The following is a 22,798-nucleotide window of genomic DNA, read 5'->3' as shown; positions in this document are numbered from 1 at the left end:
ATGTGTATGAGATGGGGGACAGGCCGGTAGCGTGTGTACGAGATGGGGGACAGGCCGGTAGTGTGTGTACGAGATGGGGGACAGGCCGGTAGCGTGTGTACGAGATGGGGGACAGGCCGGTACCGTGTGTACGAGATGGGGGACAGGCCGGTAGTGTGTGTACGAGATGGGGGACAGGCCGGTAGCGTGTGTACGAGATGGGGGACAGGACGGTAGCGTGTGTACGAGATGGGGGACAGGACGGTAGCGTGTGTATGAGATGGGGGACAGGACGGTAGCGTGTGTACGAGATGGGGGACAGGCCGGTAGCGTGTGTACGAGATGGGGGACAGGCCGGTAGTGTGTGTATGAGATGGGGGACAGGCCGGTAGTGTGTGTATGAGATGGGGGACAGGCCGGTAGTGTGTGTATGAGATGGGGGACAGGACGGTAGTGTGTGTATGAGATGGGGGACAGGCCGGTAGTGTGTGTATGAGATGGGGGACAGGCCGGTAGTGTGTGTAGGAGATGGGGGACAGGCCGGTAGTGTGTGTATGAGATGGGGACAGGCCGGTAGTGTGTGTAGGAGATGGGGGACAGGCCGGTAGTGTGTGTATGAGATGGGGACAGGCCGGTAGTGTGTGTATGAGATGGGGACAGGACGGTAGTGTGTGTATGAGATGGGGGACAGGACGGTAGTGTGTGTATGAGATGGGGGACAGGACGGTAGTGTGTGTATGTGTATAAGATGGGAGACAGGCCGGTAGTGTGTATGTGTATGAGATGGGGACAGGCCGGTAGTGTGTGTATGAGATGGGGGACAGGCCGGTAGTGTGTGTATGTGTATAAGATGGGAGACAGGCCGGTAGTGTGTATGTGTATGAGAAGGGGGACAGGCCGGTAGCGTGTGTACGAGATGGGGGACAGGCCGGTAGCGTGTGTATGAGATGGGGGACAGGCCGGTAGCGTGTGTATGAGATGGGGGACAGGCCGGTAGTGTGTGTATGAGATGGGGGACAGGCCAGTAGTGTGTATGTGTATGAGATGGGGGACAGGCCAGTAGTGTGTATGTGTATGAGATGGGGGACAGGCCGGTAGTGTGTGTAGGAGATGGGGGACAGGCCGGTAGTGTGTGTGTGTATGAGATTGGGGACAGGCCGGTAGTGTGTGTGTGTATGAGATGGGGGACAGGCCGGTAGTGTGTGTAGGAGATGGGGGACAGGCCGGTAGTGTGTATGTGTATGAGATGGGGGACAGGCCGGTAGTGTGTGTGTATGAGATGGGGGACAGGCCGGTAGTGTGTGTAGGAGATGGGGGACAGGCCGGTAGTGTGTGTGTATGAGATGGGGGACAGGCCGGTAGTGTGTGTATGAGATGGGGGACAGGCCGGTAGTGTGTGTATGAGATGGGGGACAGGCCGGTAGTGTGTGTATGAGATGGGGGACAGGCCGGTAGTGTGTGTGTATGAGATGGGGGACAGGCCGGTAGTGTGTGTGTATGAGATGGGGGACAGGCCGGTAGTGTGTGTGTATGAGATGGGGGACAGGCCGGTAGTGTGTGTGTATGAGATGGGGGACAGGCCGGTAGTGTGTGTGTATGAGATGGGGGACAGGCCGGTAGTGTGTGTGTATGAGATGGGGGACAGGCCGGTAGTGTGTATGTGTATGAGATGGGGGACAGGCCGGTAGTGTGTGTGTATGAGATGGGGGACAGGCCGGTAGTGTGTGTGTATGAGATGGGGGACAGGCCGGTAGTGTGTGTGTATGAGATGGGGGACAGGCCGGTAGTGTGTGTGTATGAGATGGGGGACAGGCCGGTAGTGTGTATGTGTATGAGATGGGGGACAGGCCGGTAGTGTGTGTGTATGAGATGGGGGACAGGCCGGTAGTGTGTGTGTATGAGATGGGGGACAGGCCAGTAGTGTGTGTGTATGAGATGGGGGACAGGCCGGTAGTGTGTGTGTATGAGATGGGGGACAGGCCGGTAGTGTGTGTGTATGAGATGGGGGACAGGCCGGTAGTGTGTATGTGTATGAGATGGGGGACAGGCCGGTAGTGTGTGTGTATGAGATGGGGGACAGGCCGGTAGTGTGTGTGTATGAGATGGGGGACAGGCCGGTAGTGTGTGTGTATGAGATGGGGGACAGGCCAGTAGTGTGTGTGTATGAGATGGGGGACAGGCCGGTAGTGTGTGTGTATGAGATGGGGGACAGGCCGGTAGTGTGTATGTGTATGAGATGGGGGACAGGCCGGTAGTGTGTGTGTATGAGATGGGGGACAGGCCGGTAGTGTGTGTGTATGAGATGGGGGACAGGCCAGTAGTGTGTGTGTATGAGATGGGGGACAGGCCGGTAGTGTGTGTATGAGATGGGGGACAGGCCGGTAGTGTGTGTATGAAATGGGGACAGGCCGGTAGTGTGTGTATGAGATGGGGGACAGGCCGGTAGTGTGTGTAGGAGATGGGGGACAGGCCGGTAGTGTGTGTGTATGAGATGGGGGACAGGCCGGTAGTGTGTGTAGGAGATGGGGGACAGGCCGGTAGTGTGTGTATAAGATAGGGGACAGGCCGGTAGTGTGTGTATGTGTATGAGATGGGGACAGGCCGGTAGTGTGTATGTGTATGAGATGGGGGACAGGCTGGTAGTGTGTGTATGAAATGGGGACAGGCCGGTAGTGTGTGTAGGAGATGGGGGACAGGCCGGTAGTGTGTGTGTATGAGATGGGGGACAGGCCGGTAGTGTGTGTAGGAGATGGGGGACAGGCCGGTAGTGTGTGTATGAGATGGGGGACAGGCCGGTAGTGTGTGTAGGAGATGGGGGACAGGCCGGTAGTGTGTGTATAAGATAGGGGACAGGCCGGTAGTGTGTGTATGTGTATGAGATGGGGGACAGGCCGGTAGTGTGTGTGTATGAGATGGGGGACAGGCCGGTAGTGTGTGTATGAGATGGGGGACAGGCCGGTAGTGTGTGTATGTGTATAAGATGGGAGACAGGCCGGTAGTGTGTATGTGTATGAGAAGGGGGACAGGCCGGTAGTGTGTGTAGGAGATGGGGGACAGGCCGGTAGTGTGTGTAGGAGATGGGGGACAGGACGGTAGTGTGTGTATGAGATGGGGGACAGGCCGGTAGTGTGTGTATGAGATGGGGGACAGGACGGTAGTGTGTGTAGGAGATGGGGGACAGGCCGGTAGTGTGTGTATGAGATGGGGGACAGGCCGGTAGTGTGTATGTGTAGGAGATGGGGGACAGGCCGGTAGTGTGTGTATGAGATGGGGGACAGGCCGGTAGTGTGTGTATGAGATGGGGGACAGGCCGGTAGTGTGTGTGTATGAGATGGGGGACAGGCCGGTAGTGTGTGTGTATGAGATGGGGGACAGGCCGGTAGTGTGTATGAGATGGGGGACAGGCCGGTAGTGTGTGTATGAGATGGGGGACAGGCCGGTAGTGTGTGTGTATGAGATGGGGGACAGGCCGGTAGTGTGTATGAGATGGGGGACAGGCCGGTAGTGTGTGTATGAGATGGGGGACAGGCCGGTAGTGTGTGTATGAGATGGGGGACAGGCCGGTAGTGTGTGTAGGAGATGGGGACAGGCCGGTAGTGTGTGTGTGTATGAGATGGGGGACAGGCCGGTAGCGTGTGTATGAGATATTGCATTGAATTACCTTTCGTATCAGACGCCTCAAATGGTGGCAGCCCCTTCACTATGGACTCGGGCTCCAGGCAAATCTCCTTCTCTTCTGTACAGCTATCAGTAACATAAGTCTGGAAAGTTGACTCCTTATCAGAACGCTTCAACAGCACCTGCACATTCTCATCCAGCTGGCAGGACGACAGGACAATGTATGAATTACTAAAGACAACGCTGGTAACAAGCACTGACCTACTCCCCATCACACGCACCGACCTGCCTGAACCCCATCACACGCACCAACCTGCCTGAACCCCATCACACGCACCGACCTGCCTGAACCCCATCACACACACTGACCTGCCTGAACCCCATCACACGCACTAACCTGCCTGAACCCCATCACGCGCACTAACCTGCCTGAACCCCATCACGCGCACTAACCTGCCTGAACCCCATCACGCGCACTAACCTGCCTGAACCCCATCACGCACACCGACCTGCCTGAACCCCATCACACGCACTAACCTGCCTGAACCCCATCACACGCACTAACCTGCCTGAACCCCATCACACACACCGACCTGCCTGAACCCCATCACACACACTGACCTGCCTGAACCCCATCACACGCACTAACCTGCCTGAACCCCATCACGCGCACTAACCTGCCTGAACCCCATCACGCGCACTAACCTGCCTGAACCCCATCACGCGCACTAACCTGCCTGAACCCCATCACACACACCGACCTGCCTGAACCCCATCACGCGCACTAACCTGCCTGAACCCCATCACACACACCGACCTGCCTGAACCCCATCACACGCACCGACCTGCCTGAACCCCATCACACACACTGACCTGCCTGAACCCCATCACACGCACTGACCTGCCTGAACCCCATCACACACACTGACCTGCCTGAACCCCATCACACGCACGGACCTGCCTGAACCCCATCACACGCACTGACCTGCCTGAACCCCATCACACGCACTAACCTGCCTGAACCCCATCACACACACTAACCTGCCTGAACCCCATCACACGCACTGACCTGCCTGAACCCCATCACACGCACTGACCTGCCTGAACCCCATCACACGCAGTGACCTGCCTGAACCCCATCACACGCAGTGACCTGCCTGAACCCCATCACACGCAGTGACCTGCCTGAACCCCATCACACGCACTAACCTGCCTGAACCCCATCACACGCACTGACCTGCCTGAACCCCATCACACGCACTGACCTGCCTGAACCCCATCACACGCAGTGACCTGCCTGAACCCCATCACACGCAGTGACCTGCCTGAACCCCATCACACGCACACACACTACTGACCTGCTCTCCATCACACACACACACACACTACTGACCTGCTCCCCATCTCACACACACTACTGACCTGCTCCCCATCACACACACACACACACACACACACACTACTGACCTGCTCCCCATCACACACACACACACTACTGACCCGCTCCCCATCACACGCACACTACTGACCTGCTCCCCATCACACACACACACACACACACACTACTGACCTGCTCTCCATCACACACACACACACACTACTGACCTGCTCCCCATCTCACACACACTACTGACCTGCTCCCCATCACACACACACACTACTGACCTGCTCCCCATCACACACACACACACTACTGACCTGCTCCCCATCACACACACACACACACACACTACTGACCCGCTCCCCATCACACGCACACTACTGACCCGCTCCCCATCTCTCACACACACACACACTACTGACCTGATATGATATGGCGTCTGTCTACAACCCAGGCTAAACCCAGCCACATGATATCTGAATTCCACTCACCCGGCTCCAGTAGCGATTTACGATGAGAAGTGTGGCGTCGTCTGTGGCCTGCCGTTTCTCCAACTTTTCTATCTTCTCTCTAAGCTCATCTTCAAATCCTTGTCGCTGCTCCAAGCGCTCGGCCAGTTTCTTGTTCTTAAACTGTAAGACCTTCATATCCATTTCCTCCTGCAGGAAATAAGCATCAACGTTAAGGGAGATATGTGATAATGTAGACTGTGTCTCCATCACCCAGCACAGGGAGGGAGATCTCCGTGTCACACAGTAGGCTGTGTCTCCATCACCCAGCACAGGGAGGGAGATCTCAGTGTCACACAGTAGGCTCTGTCTCCATCACCCAGCACAGGGAGGGAGATCTCCGTGTCACACTGTAGGCTCTGTCTCCATCACCCAGCATAGGGAGGGAGATCTCCGTGTCACACAGTAGGCTCTGTCTCCATCACCCAGCACAGGGAGGGAGATCTCCGTGTCACACAGTAGGCTCTGTCTCCATCACCCAGCACATGGAGAGAGATCTCAGTGTCACAGTAGGCTGTGTCTCCATCACCCTACACAGGGAGGGAGATCTCTGTGTCACACAGTAGGCTCTGTCTCCATCACCCAGCACAGGGAGGGAGATCTCAGTGTCACACAGTAGGCTGTGTCTCCATCACCCAGCACAGGGAGGGAGATCTCCGTGTCACACAGTAGGCTCTGTCTCCATCACCCAGCACAGGGAGGGAGATCTCCATGTCACACAGTAGGCTGTGTCTCCATCACCCAGCACATGGAGAGAGATCTCAGTGTCACAGTAGGCTGTGTCTCCATCACCCTACACAGGGAGGGAGATCTCTGTGTCACACAGTAGGCTCTGTCTCCATCACCCAGCACAGGGAGGGAGATCTCCATGTCACACAGTAGGCTGTGTCTCCATCACCCTACACAGGGAGGGAGATCTCCGTGTCACACAGTAGGCTGTGTCTCCATCACCCTACACAGGGAGGGAGATCTCCATGTCACACAGTAGGCTGTGTCTCCATCACCCAGCACATGGAGAGAGATCTCAGTGTCACAGTAGGCTGTGTCTCCATCACCCTACACAGGAAGGGAGATCTCCATGTCACACAGTAGGCTGTGTCTCCATCACCCTACACAGGGAGGGAGATCTCCGTGTCACACAGTAGGCTGTGTCTCCATCACCCTACACAGGGAGGGAGATCTCAGTGTCACACAGTAGGCTGTGTCTCCATCACCCTACACAGGAAGGGAGATCTCCATGTCACACAGTAGGCTCTGTCTCCATCACCCTACACAGGGAGGGCGATCTCAGTGTCACACAGTAGGCTGTGTCTCCATCACCCTACACAGGGAGGGAGATCTCCATGTCACACAGTAGGCTCTGTCTCCATCACCCTACACAGGGAGGGAGATCTCCACGTCACACAGTAGGCTGTGTCTCCATCACCCTACACAGGGAGGGAGATCTCCGTGTCACACAGTAGGCTGTGTCTCCATCACCCTACACAGGGAGGGAGATCTCCATGTCACACAGTAGGCTGTGTCTCCATCACCCAGCACATGGAGAGAGATCTCAGTGTCACAGTAGGCTGTGTCTCCATCACCCTACACAGGGAGGGAGATCTGTGTGTCACACAGTAGGCTCTGTCTCCATCACCCAGCACAGGGAGGGAGATCTCCATGTCACACAGTAGGCTGTGTCTCCATCACCCTACACAGGGAGGGAGATCTCCATGTCACACAGTAGGCTCTGTCTCCATCACCCTACACAGGGAGGGCGATCTCAGTGTCACACAGTAGGCTGTGTCTCCATCACCCTACACAGGGAGGGAGATCTCCACGTCACACAGTAGGCTGTGTCTCCATCACCCTACACAGGGAGGGAGATCTCCATGTCACACAGTAGGCTGTGTCTCCATCACCCTACACAGGGAGGGAGATCTCCATGTCACACAGTAGGCTGTGTCTCCATCACCCTACACAGGGAGGGAGATCTCCATGTGACACAGTAGGCTGTGTCTCCATCACCCTGCACAGGGAGGGCGATCTCCGTGTCACACAGTAGGCTCTGTCTCCATCACCCTGCACAGGGAGGGAGATCTCCATGTCACACAGTAGGCTGTGTCTCCATCACCCTGCACAGGGAGGGAGATCTCCATGTCACACAGTAGGCTGTGTCTCCATCACCCTGCACAGGGAGGGAGATCTCCATGTCACACAGTAGGCTGTGTCTCCATCACCCTGCACAGGGAGGGAGATCTCCATGTCACACAGTAGGCTGTGTCTCCATCACCCTACACAGGGAGGGAGATCTCCAAGTCACACAGTAGGCTGTGTCTCCATCACCCTGCACAGGGAAGGAGATCTCCGTGTCACATAGTACGTAGTGCCTTCATCACTCTGCACAGGGCGGGAGATCTCCGTGTCACATGGTAGGCTCTGTCTCCATCACCCTGCACAGGGCGGGAGATCTCCATGTCACATAGTACGTAGTGTCTCCATCACCCTACACAGGGCGGGAGATCTCCGTGTCACATGGTAGGCTCTGTCTCCATCACCCTACACAGGGAAGGAGATCTCCGTGTCACATAGTACGTAGTGTCTCCATTACTCTGTACAGGGAGATCTCTATGTCACATACATGGTCATGGTGAGTGTGGTGGAATTCTTGGAGATTTATGTTTCACCTGTTAAATCTTTGTTCGAGGATGTTAGGGCCACAGACTAATGCTGGGTAGTTGGTGTGGGAGGAAGCTTTCCAGCACCTTCTTCTGCCTCCCAGGCAGACCAGGCTCCTCCCCTCCTCTACCCCACCTCCAGGCCAGGCAACTCCGTTGTATAACAAGCCAAGAGAGAAGGAAGAGAAGCACCGCACAGAACACATTCTGAACACAGTCTAGTCCGCACAACAGAGGAACCAGGTAACTATAACAATAACAGAACTAAAGTAGGCGCGGCAGGGAAGACCTAAATCTCCTTTTATTCTTCGGGACACAACAGGGGCCACTGGCTTAACGCTGGGAATTCCTAAAGCAGCCACCTAAGGGTGGGGACGCGTCTGTCCCGCAGCAAGTACACTCTGGCCAAAAGCCAAGTCCTGGTAGGCAAATGCATCGAATGTGTAAAAGTGCAAGAAGGCTTTGACGAACGACCAAGTCGCCGTCTTGCAAATTCGCTCATCTGTTGTACCGCACCTAACAGCCCAAAATGCACCCACAGACCTAGTGGAATGAGCCCAGAACGCCGCAGGAACAAGGAGGGAGGCACCAAGTATGTCTGCCTGATGACAGAGAGACACCAGCAGGCATTCGTCTGCTTTGTAGCAGGCAAACTTTTCTTTTGAAACCCATGGAGCACAAAAAGCCTTATTTCTGGAGTGGTTTAGTGCGGCGCACATTGATGCGTAATGCACGGACCACATCCAAGGAAGACTGCGTAGGTGAAGCCTACGGCCCTCTCCTGGTTGACATGAAGAACCGCCTGATCAGAATTGAAGATCAGAAATAAGGCGATACCCTCCTGACGGAAGCAATTGCTAACTGGAAAACAGTCTTCCAGGTGAGCCAACAAAGGTCCACCCATCGTAAGGGCCTGAAGAGCCGCAAGTACCACGGAAAGGTCCCACAGGGCGACCAGGGAATAAAGGGAGGCTGGATATATAGTACGCGTTGCAGAATTGTGCGGACATCCGGCAACAATGCCAACTTCCGATGAAACAAGATGGACAAAGCCTGAACTTGTAACTTCAAAAAAGATAGGCGCAAACCCGCCTGTCGCTGGACAGCCATCTGCGGGAGAGGTGCCGTCGGACACGGGACTGCAGTGTCCTGCGACACTCCTCTGGTAGGTAGATACCTTGATGTACTGTATCCAACTGGGCTCCCATATGGACCATAGACTGTTAGGGAATCATGGATGACTTGGCCAATTGATGATCCAGCAGTGACATTCTAGGACCGTGACCACTATGGCCAAATGGTCCCTGAGAATGTCTGCAGAGTCAACAGATCTTCCAGATACGGAAGTATCCGCACACCCTGGTTGCAAAGACTGCTGCCTATCACTGCCATAACCTTCGTAAACTCTGGAGGGGCGGTAGACTGGCCTAAAGGCAGAGACTGACACTGAAAAATGAGATTTATGTCTTACCTGGTAAATCTCTTTCTTCGAGGACATCAGGGGCCACAGCTTTACTTTGGGTAATAGGAGTGGGAGAGAGCTCCAGCACCCTAGAGGATAACTTTAACTGCCTCCCAGGCAGTCAGGCTCCTCCCCTCCTATACCCCGCCTCCAGGCCACGGACCTCAGTTTTTTAACAAGCCATGGCAGGAGACAGGAGAGAAGGAAGAGAAGCACCACACAGAGACACATTCTGAAACATGTTAGTACCCTCAACAGAGGAGTAATATATATAACCAGTGAAACGTAACTTGTAACGTAACTGAAGCAGGCGCGGCAGGGAGGGATCCCTGTGGCCCCTGATGTCCTCGAAGAAAGAGATTTACCAGGTAAGACATAAATCTCATTTTCTCCTTCGGGAGACATCAGGGGCCACAGCTTTACTTTGGGACGTCCTAAAGCAGCCACCTATGGGTGGGGACGCGCCTGCGCCGCAGCCAACACGCTCTGCCCGAAGGCAGAGTCCTGGGAGGCAAAAGTATCAAAAGCGTAAAAACGCACAAAAGTAGCAGCTGACGACCATGTCGCAGCTCTGCAAACTTGCTCAGCTGTAGCACCGCCCCGAACAGCCCAAGACGCTCCCACAGACCTAGTGGAATGTGCCCGGATACCAGCCGGAACCGGGAGAGAGGCACCCAGGTATGCCTGCCGGATGACAGAACGAAGCCAGCGGGCAATAGTCTGTTTAGTGGCCGGCCATCCCCTCTTTTGAAAGCCATACAGCACAAAGAGGGAGTCCGTCTTGCGAAAGGACCGGGAGCGGCGCACATAGATGCGCAGCGCCCGTACAACATCCAAGGATGATTGATCCAAAGATGCATCTGGCCCTTGAAAGGCCGGAACCACGATTTCCTGGTTAACGTGGAAACTGGACACCACTTTTGGTAAGTGAGAAGGGACAGTACGAAGAACCGCCCGGTCATTGTGTAAGACCAGGAAGGGGGACTTACAAGACAGGGCAGACAGATCGGACACCCTCCGAGCTGATGCTATTGCCAATAAGAAAACCGTTTTCCAGGTGAGCCAACACAGGTCAACTGACCGCAAAGGCTCAAACGGTGGTTTCTGGAGTGCAGATAGCACAAGGGAAAGGTCCCACGGAGCAACCGGGGGGACAAAGGGAGGCTGGATACGCAGAACCCCCTGCATGAATGTGCGGACATCCCGCAACAGTGCTAATCGTCGGCGAAACAAGATGGACAAAGCCGAGACTTGAACCTTCAAGGTAGATAAGCGCAATCCAGCCTCCAGGCCCTTCTGTAAGAAGGATAGAATCCGAGCCAGGCGGTAAGACTTAGGATTGAAGTGGCGAGTCCTACACCAAACGAAGTAAGCCCTCCAAACCCGATGATAAGCTCTCGCAGAGGAAGCCTTTCTTGCTCTAAGCATAGTGGAAATTACTCGAGCATTAAACCCCCTAGATCTCAAGAGGGAGGTCTCAACAGCCACCCCGTCAAAGCCAGACGCCTCAGGTCTGGATGCAGACACGGACCCTGAGAGAGAAGGTCCCGACGCAGAGGCAAGCGGATCGGGGGGGCCACCGACAGAGCCTGGAGGTCTGAGAACCAGACTCGCCTGGGCCAATACGGGGCCACGAGGATCAATGTGCCTCCCTCCGCCTTCAGCTTGCGAATCAGTCGCAAGAGGAGGGAGAATGGCGGGAAGGCATACATCAGCCTGAACGGCCACGGAGCGGACAGAGCGTCCACCAAGATGGCGGCCGGGTCGCGGGCCCTGGCTCCGTAAGAGGGAACCTTGTGGTTGTGTTGAGAGGCCATCAAGTCCACCTCGGGTAAGCCCCACCGATGTACCAGCATCTGGAAAACCTCCTGATGGAGGGACCATTCGCCGGCATTCAGTGTTTGACGGCTTAGGTAGTCCGCTTCCCAATTCTGGACTCCCGGAATAAAGACCGCCGATAGAGCTGGAATCTTCTTTTCCGCCCACTGAAAGATGCGGGATGTTTCCATCATTGCCGCCCTGCTGCGGGTGCCCCCCTGGTGGTTGATATAAGCCACTGTGGTGGAATTGTCCGACTGGACCTGCACCGGACGACCCCTCAGCCAGGGTTCTGCCAGGCAAAGGGCTCGGAAGACCGCCCTCAGTTAAAGGACATTGATTTGAAGCTTGGCCTCCGATGTAGACCAAAGGCCCTGGAAAGACCTCTGGCAAGTGACCGCTCCCCACCCGCGGAGACTGGCGTCCGTAGTGAGAAGGGTCCACTGATGGATCCAGAATGGGCGTCCCAACGTGAGGTTCTGGTCTAGGAGCCACCACGAAAGAGAGAGACGGGTTGTCGGTGATAAGGTTATCACCTGAGATCGGAGAGAGAGGTAGGATCCCGACCACTTGGAGAGGATCTCCTTCTGAAGGGGGCGGGAATGGAACTGGGCATATTCTGCCATGTCGAAAGTCGACACCATGGAACCCAGTACCTTCATGCAGGCATGTATGGACACCCGTCGAGCATGGAGGAGCCGACGGACTCTGGACTGTAGAATCAGACGACGGTCCTCCGGCAGGTAGATCCTCTGATGGATAGTGTCCAACCTGGCTCCTAGGTGAACCATCGACTGTGCCGGAATCAATGAGGACTTGTCCCAATTGATGATCCAGCCGTGTCGCTCCAGAAGCTGTATTACCACCCTCAGGTGGTCCTGGAGAAGTTCTGCAGACGGAGCAAGAATCAACAGGTCGTCCAGATATGGGATTATCCGGATCCCCTGGTTGCGCAGACTGCTGCCCATTACTGCCATCACCTTTGTGAACACCCGGGGAGCAGTGGATAGACCAAATGGTAGGGCTCGGAACTGGAAATGTTGGTCCAGGATGGCAAAGCGCAGGAACCGCTGGTGTTCTGGGCGAATGGGGATGTGTAAGTACGCATCCTGAATGTCCAGGGATGCCATGAAGTCTCCTGGCTGAAGGGCCAGGACAATGGAGCGCAGAGTCTCCATCCTGAATTTTGGGACCCGTACAAACTTGTTTAACTTCTTCAGGTTGAGAATGGGCCTGTAGGAACCGTTTGGTTTCCTGACCAAGAAGAGGCTGGCGTAAAACCCCGAACCCCTTTGGGACAAGGGGACGGGTATGATGACCCCTGTTTGAAGCAAACGTTGGACTGCCAGTTCTAGCGCTTTGCGCTTTTCCGGGTCTGATGGAAGACTCGTGGAAAAGAACGATGTTGGTGGGCGATGCCAAAAAGTTAATGAGTAGCCCCGAGAGACCACCTCCTGAACCCACGCGTCTGTGGTGGATTCCAACCAGATGGGGGAAAACTCCGCCAGGCGACCGCCCACCCTGGGGTCCTCCTGGTGGGGGCCCCCCCGTCATGCAGCGGGCTTGTCCGCCGGCTTAGGGTCAGGGCGTCTTGTGGCCCAGGGACGTCTGCCCCTAGCACGGGAGGATCTGCCTCCCTGGGAAGATCTGGAGGAGAAGGACTGTCCTCTACCACGGCCCTGAAACCGAAAGGACTGAAAGGCCGGCCGGGGCCGTGTAGTCGGGGTGGATGGTAGGAAGGCAGTCTTTGATGCTGCCACCGTAGCCACCATCCTGTCCAGCTCAGGACCAAACAAGAGGGAACCATCGAATGGAAGGGCTTCCAAGGCCCTCTTCGAATCCGTGTCCGCCTTCCAGGAGCGCAACCAAAGTGATCTGCGAGCAGCCACTGCTGAAGCGGACACCCTGGAGGAGAGAGTAGCGGAATCAAGCGCCGCTTCGCCTAAGTAGAGGGCAGCCTGATGTATCAATTCTATAGTCGGCAGAAGGGTATCTGCTGGGGCCCCCTCAGACACCCCTGATTTGAGGGCAGCGGTCCATTTAGTTAGAGCCATAGCCACCCAGGCTGACGCCAGGGCCGGCCTGCCCGCTGCCCCTGCCGTGGTGTATATCAGCTTCAGGAAGTTTTCCAACTTCCTATACGCCATATCCTTAAGAGACGCTGTAGGTATGGGCAACAAGGAGGCTTTAACCAGTTTTGCCACATGAGCGTCTACCCTAGGGGCTGTCTCCCAGGGGATCCTGTCCTCCTGGGGGAGAGGATAGAGGAAGGAGAAACGTTTGTAAATGATAAACTTCCTATTAGGGACCTCCCAAGCTTCCTTAATGACCGAGTCCAGGTTATCGGACTTGGGAAAGCGACTGAAGGAGCGTTTAGGGCGCTTAAAGATAGGGCCCGACTCCGCAGGCGGGTCAGCCTGGTCGTCTACTAGCAGGACCTTTTTAACCGCTGTAATCAGGCCTGGTACATCAAGGCGAGACGGGGGGTCCTCTCCAACACAGGTATCCCCTATGTCAGCGGCGACGTCAATGGCGTCATCGACTGCCTCCTCAACATAGTCATCATCATCGACATCGTCTTGCTCCTCCTCCTCCTCATCGTCAGTATCCTGCCCGAGGAGGGGGCGGAGTGGCGACGGTCTCCTAACTAAAAGCCTGCGTGTATCTGCGGGCAGTGGACCCTCCCCCTGGGCATCCAATGCTGGGGGGGCTGCACTCGCTGCCGATGAGGACGGCATGGACCGCTGGGGCAGCGCAGCCGAGACTTTATCAACTAGCTGCGCCATCATCTGTACAAGGGATGAGGCCCAAGCAGGCTCCTGAGAGGGGGCCGTAGGCGTGGGCAGCGCCTGCGCATTGTAGCAGCCTGCGCATACGCCGTCCTGTACATAGTCCAGGGGAGATAGGCCCGCATTACAGGCTGTGCATGACAGCAATGCTGGGGCGTCCCCCTTTTTGGACTTGCTCTTCGGCATAACTACTGTAAGTACAGGAGGGCTGAGTACAAAAAGACACCAAATACACTGCAGCAGCTATTGGGTTAATAAGTACACATATACAGCAAGCATACAGAGGCATACAATGCAAATAGAAAGTCAATGGCACTAGGCTCTTGCAGCAGCTATGGCTGACTGGAGCACTCAATAACTGTGACCTGTGTCCCGCAGGAGAGGTACAGGGGGGACTTGCCCAAGCCTCCTGGCAGTGAAAGAGTGGAACCTCGGGTGGCACTGGAGCTTCTCCGTGTCCCTCCTCACGTGCAGCCAGGCAGACAGGAAGGGATGTCAGTGGCGGGAACTCTCTGTGCGCCAAGCACAGTTCCCTGCCTACTGTCCCCGGGGGAGGGGCTGATGTGGGGGGAGCCTCCTCCCCCTGCTAACAAATGACCATAGGGAAGGTGTCCACATGCAGCGCTGGTAAAATGGCGGGGATCCGGCGCGCGCCGGGCGGCCCCGCATACCAGCGCTGCTGCCCACAAACTAGTTTCCCTGGTGGTCCAGCGGGACGGGCGGCGAGCCGGCCGACCGCTTGCTAGCACAGCCGGCGGTCACCCCTCGCCGGCTGTAGCAGCCATCTCTATGCGCCTCGCTGCGCTATCGCACACGCTCCCGGCGGGGAGCGTGTATTACTCACAGTGCCGTCCCGGTTCTTCTGAAGCGGGCGCCTGTGGTCCCCGGCGTCCGGCTGTGGCTGCAGGCTCCCCAGTGCCCGGGGGCCGCTGCTGGTCCCCACCCGCGGGTGGCGAGGCAGCGCCGGACCCGGGTGTTGGAGCCAGCAGTGCAGGGGTCTATTCAGACCTCCAGCGCTGCTGCTCTGATAAAAAAAAAAAAGTTATGGCTGCTAAATAGCAGCCCCTCTTTTGGGTGCATCTGGCTCCTGCCAGCACCCTAGAAAAACTGAGGTCCGTGGCCTGGAGGCGGGGTATAGGAGGGGAGGAGCCTGGCTGCCTGGGAGGCAGTTAAAGTTATCCTCTAGGGTGCTGGAGCTCTCTCCCACTCCTATTACCCAAAGTAAAGCTGTGGCCCCTGATGTCTCCCGAAGGAGAAATTATGGTCTTGTAGTGCAAACCATATAACGTTGATGTTCTGTTGGGGATATGCAGGTATGCATCTTGGTTGTCCAGGGATGCCATGTAGTCTCCAGGTTGTAAGGCTAAGACTATGGATCGTAAAGTCTCCATTAGGAACTTCAGGACACAAACAAACTAGTTGACTCGTTTTAAATTGAGAAAGGGACGGTATGACCCGGATTACGGACCCGAAAGAGGCTGGCGTAGAATCCCAAGCATCGTTGAGCTGAAGGGACCTGTGCTAGGACGCTGGACTGCAGGAGCTTTTGGATGGATTCTCCAAAACCCTCAACGTTCCTAAGTCCTTTAGAGAACTTGTGGAAAAGAATGGAGTTTGTTGGACCCTGCTGAAAGATTAGGGAGTAGCCTCATGAGACAACGTCCCAAACCCATGCGTCTGCTGTGGATTCCAGCCAGACGTCTGAAAACCACAGCAGGCGGCCTCCCACCTTGGGATCCCCCATGGGGAGGCCCACCCCGTCATGCGGAGGGTTTGTCCTCTGGCTTAGAGTCAGGGCGTCTGGTTGCCCAGGGATGTTTACCCTTGGCCTTAGAGGACTTGGCAGCTTGGGGCTGGGTTCTTGATAAAGAATGTCCCCTGCCCTGGAAGCGAAAGGACTGGAAGACAACACGGGGATGTGGTGTACGAGCAGATGTAAGGAAGCAGCCTTAGAAGCCACTACTGTAGCCACAACTGTATCCAGTTCGGACCCAAACTAGAGGGAACCCTCAAAGGGAAGCGCTTCTAAGGTTTTCTTAGAGTCAGGGTCCGCCTTCCAAGACGCCGCCACAAGGATCTCTGTGCTGCAACAGCAGAAGCTGACACATGGGAGGTTATGGTGGCAGTATCAAGTGCTGCCTCCCCTAAGTACAGTGCAGCCTGATGTACCATCTCAATGGTAGGAAACAGATTTTCCGCGGGTATGCCCGCGGCAGCCGATAGAGTAGTTGCCCATTCCACCATGGCCTTAGCCACCCAGGCTGAAGCCAGGGGAGGCCCAGCTACTGCACCTGCAGTGGTGTAGATGAGTTTTAGGAAGTCTTCCAAATTCCGGTCTGCTGGGTCTATGAGGGACGCAATTGGGATGGGCAGAGAAGAGGATCACACTAGCTTAGCGAAGTGTGCGTCTACCTTAGGAGCCGTTTCCCAGCAGACTCTATCCTCCTGAGGAAGGAGGTAAAGTGAGGCAAAACGTCTAGGTAGGGTAAACTTCCTATTCGGTACCTCCCAGGCCAGGATTTTCTTCAAGTCCTCAGACTTAGGGAATAAAGCCAGACTCCGTTTAGGGCGTTTGAAAATAGAGCCCGGGGATTCAGGAGGTTCAGCAGGGTCCTCTAAATAAAGGGCCTCTTTTGCAGCTGTGGCTAAGACCGCCACATCAATGCGTGATGGGCCGCCGTCCTCGTCACCACCAGCATATACAAATTCCCCTGTTCCTCCTCATTCTGCTAATCCGTGTCAGTCATGCTGATGGAGGGGTTCCAATGAAGAGGTTTCCCAGACCTGCTACAGGAGCTGCTGCCCACATACTTTTTCCCTGGTGGTCCAGTGGGTGTGGGATTAGCCATCTGCTTGTTAGCGCAGGCCGGCAGTCCCCAATGACAGGCTGCACAAACGCTACAGCCACCCGTTTGCGCGCACTCCCAGCGATGAGCTTCTTACTTGTAATGTTGTTGTCCCGGTGCCTGGTTGTGGTCACTTAGTGATGCGTGGTGCTGCAGCCACCGGGCCCGGGTGATGGAGCAGCAGTGCTGGAGTCTGATAGTCCCCCTGCGCTGCTGCCCTGTCACTGACACCAGTCAGTGTAAAAGTAAGAATAAAAATGAAGAAGTAAAGTCTGCTTAGTGCAGCCCATCTGTAAGGTGCATGTTGGCTCTTGCCAGCACCGAAAAAAAACTGAGCTTCCTTGCCTGGAGACGGGGTAGAGGAGGGGAGGAGCCTAGTCTGCTTGGGAGGGCATTCCATCACCCTAGTCTCTTGGGTGATGGCATGCTCTCTTCCACTTCACTACCCAGAGTTAAGCCTGTGGCCCCTGACACGTCCCGAAGAACAAATACTAGTCTGTACTGTAGGCAGAGTGGTAAGCATTACAACCCAGATCCCCAATCCAAGGCCAAGTGACTGAAGAGGGTGAGTATACAGAGCAGAAACATAGAAGCTCTGTCCCGGCACTGACCGTAGAGCATATGCCCCCAAGGCGGATGGGCTCGATCAGCGTAGTCGGGGTCTTTTCCTCATGGTTGGGTTTCTTCTCTGGAGGGCCAGATGACCCATCGCCTGAGGCTCTCTTACTGCCGGCTCCAGACATTACTACCGAGAACAAGACTGTCGCTCCTGGGATGGTCAATGGCTGGTCTCCTACAGAGAGGAAGGAAGGTTATACAACAGCTGCAAATGCACTGCATCGGAGCATCACACCCAAACACTGCATCACACCCAAACACTGCATCACACCCAAACACTGCATACACAGCATCACACCCAAACACTGCATACACAGCATCACACCCAAACACTGCATACACAGCATCACACCCAAACACTGCATACACAGCATCACACCCAAACACTGCATACACAGCATCACACCCAAACACTGCAACTCTGTATACACTGCATCGGAGCATCATACCCAAACGCTGCAACTCTGTATACACTGCATCTGTGCATAACACCCAAACACTGCATCTCACAGCATCACACCCAAACACTGCATACACAGCATCACACCCAAACACAGCATCACACCCAAACACTGCAACTCTGTATACACTGCATCTGTGCACCATACCCAAACACTGCATCATACCTGCATACACAGCATCACACCCAAACACTGCAACTCTGCACAATACACTGCATCTGTGCATCACACCCAAACACTGCATCACACTCAAACACTGCATACACAGCATCACACTGCATCATACCTGCATACACAGCATCACACCCAAACTCTGCACAATACACTGCATCTGTGCATCACACCAACAAAATGCATCTGTGCACAATACCTACATACAAAGCATCACACCCAAACACTGCACCTCTGCATACACTGCATCTGTGCATCATACCAACAAAATGCATCTGTGCACGATACCTACATACAAAGCATCACATCCAAACACTGCACCTCTGCATCACACCAACAAAATGCATCTGTGCACGATACCTACATACAAAGCATCACACCCAAACACTGCATCATACCTCTCCTATCACCCCCACTGCATCATACCTCTCCTATCATACCATACAATGCATCTGTGCATCACACCCAAACACTGCATCATACCTCTCCTATCACCGCCATTCCCTCTCCCCTCTGTCCTGTCACCGCCATTCCCTCTCCCCTGTCCTGTCACCGCCATTCCCTCTCCTCTCTGTCCTGTCACCGCCATTCCCTCTCCTCTCTGTCACCGCCATTCCCTCTCCTCTCTCTCCTGTCACCGCCATTCCCTCTCCTCTCTCTGTCCTGTCACCGCCATTCCCTCTCCTCTCTCTGTCCTGTCACCGCCATTCCCTCTCCTCTCTCTCCTGTCACCGCCATTCCCTCTTCTCTCTCTGTCCTGTCACCGCCATTCCCTCTCCTCTCTCTGTCCTGTCACCGCCATTCCCTCTCCTCTCTCTGTCCTGTCACCGCCATTCCCTCTCCTCTCTCTGTCCTGTCACCGCCATTCCCTCTCCTCTCTCTGTCCTGTCACCGCCATTCCCTCTCCTCTCTCTGTCCTGTCACCGCCATTCCCTCTCCTCTCTCTGTCCTGTCACCGCCATTCCCTCTCCTCTCTCTGTCCTGTCACCGCCATTCCCTCTCCTCTCTGTCCTGTCACCGCCATTCCCTCTCCTCTCTCTGTCCTGTCACCGCCATTCCCTCTCCTCTCTGTCCTGTCACCACCATTCCCTCTCCTCTCTCTGTCCTGTCACCACCATTCCCTCTCCTCACTGTCCTGTCACCGCCATTCCTTCTCCTCTCTGTCCTGTCACCGCCATTCCCTCTACTCTCTCTATCCTGTCACCACCATTCCCTCTACTCTCTCTATCCTGTCACCACCATTCCCTCTCCTCTCTCTCCGGTCACCGCCACTCCCTCTCCCCTCTCTCTGTCCTGTCACCGCCATTCTCTCTCCACTTTCTGTCCTGTCACAGCCATTCTCTCTCCTCTCTCTGTCCTGTCACCGCCATTCTCTCTCCTCTCTGTCCTGTCACCGCCATTCTCTCTCCTCTCTCTGTCCTGTCACAGCCATTCTCTCTCCTCTCTCTGTCCTGTCACCGCCATTCTCTCTCCTCTCTGTCCTGTCACCGCCATTCTCTCTCCTCTCTCTGTCCTGTCATCGCCATTCTCTCTCCTCTCTCTGTCCTGTCACCGCCATTCTCTATCCTCTCTCTGTCCTGTCACCACCATTCCCTCTCCTCTCTCTGTCCTGTCACCAATATTCCCTCTCCTCTCTCTCCTGTCACCACCATTCTCTCTCCTCTCTCTGTCCCGTCACCGCCATTCTCTCTCCTCTCTGTCCCGTCACCGCCATTCTCTCTCCTCTCTCTGTCCCGTCACCGCCATTCTCTCTCCTCTCTCTGTCCCGTCACCGCCATTCTCTCTCCTCTCTCAGTCCCGTCACCGCCATTCTCTCTCCTCTCTCTGTCCCGTCACCGCCATTCTCTCTCCTCTCTCTGTCCCGTCACCGCCATTCTCTCTCCTCTCTCTGTCCCGTCACCGCCATTCCCTCTCCTCTCTCTGTCCCGTCACCACCATTCCCTCTCCTCTCTCTGTCCCAGCCGATGCCTCTCTCTGTCCCAGCCGATCCCTCTCCTCTCTCTGTCCTGTCACCACCATTCACTCTCCTCTCTCTCCTGTCATCGCCATTCCCTCTCCTCTCTCCTGTCCCAGCCGTCCCCTCTCCTCTCTCTGTCCTGTCACCGCCATTCCCTCTACTCTCTCTGTCCTGTCACCGCCATTCCCTCTCCTCTCTGTCCTGTCACCGCCATTCCCTCTCCTCTCTGTCCTGTCACCGCCATTCCCTCTCCTCTCTGTCCTGTCACCGCCATTCCCTCTCCTCTCTGTCCTGTCACCGCCATTCCCTCTCCTCTCTCTGTCCTGTCACCGCCATTCCCTCTCCTCTCTCTGTCCTGTCACCGCCATTCCCTCTCCTCTCTCTGTCCTGTCACCGCCATTCCCTCTCCTCTCTGTCCTGTCACCGCCATTCCCTCTCCTCTCTCCTGTCACCGCTATTCCCTCTCCTCTCTCTGTCCTGTCATCGCCATTCCCTCTCCTCTCTGTCCTGTCACCGCCATTCCCTCTCCTGTCACCGCCATTCCCTCTCCTCTCTCTGTCCTGTCACCGCCATTCCCTCTCCTCTCTCCTGTCACCGCCATTCCCTCTCCTCTCTGTCCTGTCATCGCCATTCCCTCTCCTCTCTGTCCTGTCACCGCCATTCCCTCTCCTCTCTGTCCTGTCACCGCCATTCCCTCTCCTCTCTGTCCTGTCACCGCCATTCCCTCTCCTCTCTCCTGTCACCGCCATTCCCTCTCCTCTTTCCTGTCACCGCCATTCCCTCTCCTCTTTCTGTCCTGTCACCGCCATTCCCTCTCCTCTCTCTGTCCTGTCACCACCATTCCCTCTCCTCTCTGTCCTGTCACCACCATTCCCTCTCCTCTCTGTCCTGTCACCGCCATTCCCTCTCCTCTCTGTCCTGTCACCGCCATTCCCTCTCCTCTCTGTCCTGTCACCACCATTCCCTCTCCTCTCTGTCCTGTCACCACCATTCCCTCTCCTCTGTCCTGTCACCTCCATTCCCTCTCCTCTCTCTGTCCTGTCACCGCCATTCCCTCTCCTCTCTCACTCACTCCTGTCATCGCCATTCCCTCTCCTCTCTGTCCTGTCACCACCATTCCCTCTCCTCTCTGTCCTGTCACCACCATTCCCTCTCCTCTCTGTCCTGTCACCACCATTCCCTCTCCTCTCTCTGTCCTGTCACCGCCATTCCCTCTCCTCTCTGTCCTGTCACCGCCATTCCCTCTCCTCTCTGTCCTGTCACCGCCATTCCCTCTCCTCTCTGTCCTGTCACCGCCATTCCCTCTCCTCTCTGTCCTGTCACCACCATTCCCTCTCCTCTCTGTCCTGTCACCACCATTCCCTCTCCTCTCTGTCCTGTCACCGCCATTCCCTCTCCTCTCTGTCCTGTCACCGCCATTCTCTCTCCTCTCTGTCCTGTCACCGCCATTCCCTCTCCTCTCTCTGTCCTGTCACCGCCATTCCCTCTCCTCTGTCCTGTCACCGCCATTCCCTCTCCTCTCTGTCCTGTCACCGCCATTCCCTCTCCTCTCTGTCCTGTCACTGCCATTCCCGCTCCTCTCTGTCCTGTCACCGCTATTCCCTCTCCTCTCTCTGTCCTGTCACCTCCATTCCCTCTCCTTTCTGTCCTGTCACCGCCATTCCCTCTCCTCTCTGTCCTGTCACCGCCATTCCCTCTCCTCTCTGTCCTGTCACCGCCATTCCCTCTCCTCTCTCTGTCCTGTCACCACCATTCCCTCTCCTCTCTCACTCACTCCTGTCATCGCCATTCCCTCTCCTCTCTGTCCTGTCACCACCATTCCCTCTCCTCTCTGTCCTGTCACCACCATTCCCTCTCCTCTCTGTCCTGTCACCACCATTCCCTCTCCTCTCTGTCCTGTCACCGCCATTCCCTCTCCTCTCTGTCCTGTCACCACCATTCCCTCTCCTCTCTGTCCTGTCACCACCATTCCCTCTCCTCTCTGTCCTGTCACCGCCATTCCCTCTCCTCTCTGTCCTGTCACCGCCATTCTCTCTCCTCTCTGTCCTGTCACCGCCATTCCCTCTCCTCTCTCTGTCCTGTCACCGCCATTCCCTCTCCTCTGTCCTGTCACCGCCATTCCCTCTCCTCTCTGTCCTGTCACCGCCATTCCCTCTCCTCTCTGTCCTGTCACTGCCATTCCCGCTCCTCTCTGTCCTGTCACCGCTATTCCCTCTCCTTTCTGTCCTGTCACCGCCATTCCCTCTCCTCTCTGTCCTGTCACCTCCATTCCCTCTCCTCTCTGTCCTGTCACCGCCATTCCCTCTCCTCTCTCTGTCCTGTCACCACCATTCCCTCTCCTCTCTCACTCACTCCTGTCATCGCCATTCCCTCTCCTCTCTGTCCTGTCACCACCATTCCCTCTCCTCTCTGTCCTGTCACCGCCATTCCCTCTCCTCTCTCCTGTCCCAGCCGATCCCTCTCCTCTCTGTCCTGTCACCGCCATTCCCTCTCCTCTCTGTCCTGTTACCACCATTCCCTCTCCTCTCTGTC

At 55.8% G+C, this 22,798-nt stretch overlaps 1 protein-coding gene across 1 annotated transcript in view; it reads right to left on the bottom strand.

Moving 5' to 3' along the window:
- Positions 1 to 22,798, bottom strand: part of RNF40 (ring finger protein 40) — a 60,900-nt gene that overhangs the window by 34,076 nt on the left and 4,026 nt on the right. Inside the window, 3 exon segments of the mRNA XM_083152208.1 lie at positions 3,641 to 3,797; positions 5,470 to 5,637; positions 17,671 to 17,852. Coding sequence (XP_083008334.1) covers positions 3,641 to 3,797; positions 5,470 to 5,637; positions 17,671 to 17,852 — 507 coding nt within the window.

Source organism: Crinia signifera, chromosome 7 (assembly GCF_055691185.1).
Source record: "Crinia signifera chromosome 7, ASM5569118v1, whole genome shotgun sequence".
Classification (NCBI taxonomy): Eukaryota; Metazoa; Chordata; class Amphibia; order Anura; family Myobatrachidae; genus Crinia; species Crinia signifera.
Note: the sequence above shows the minus strand (reverse complement) of the source record. Positions and strands in the feature narration are given on the sequence as shown.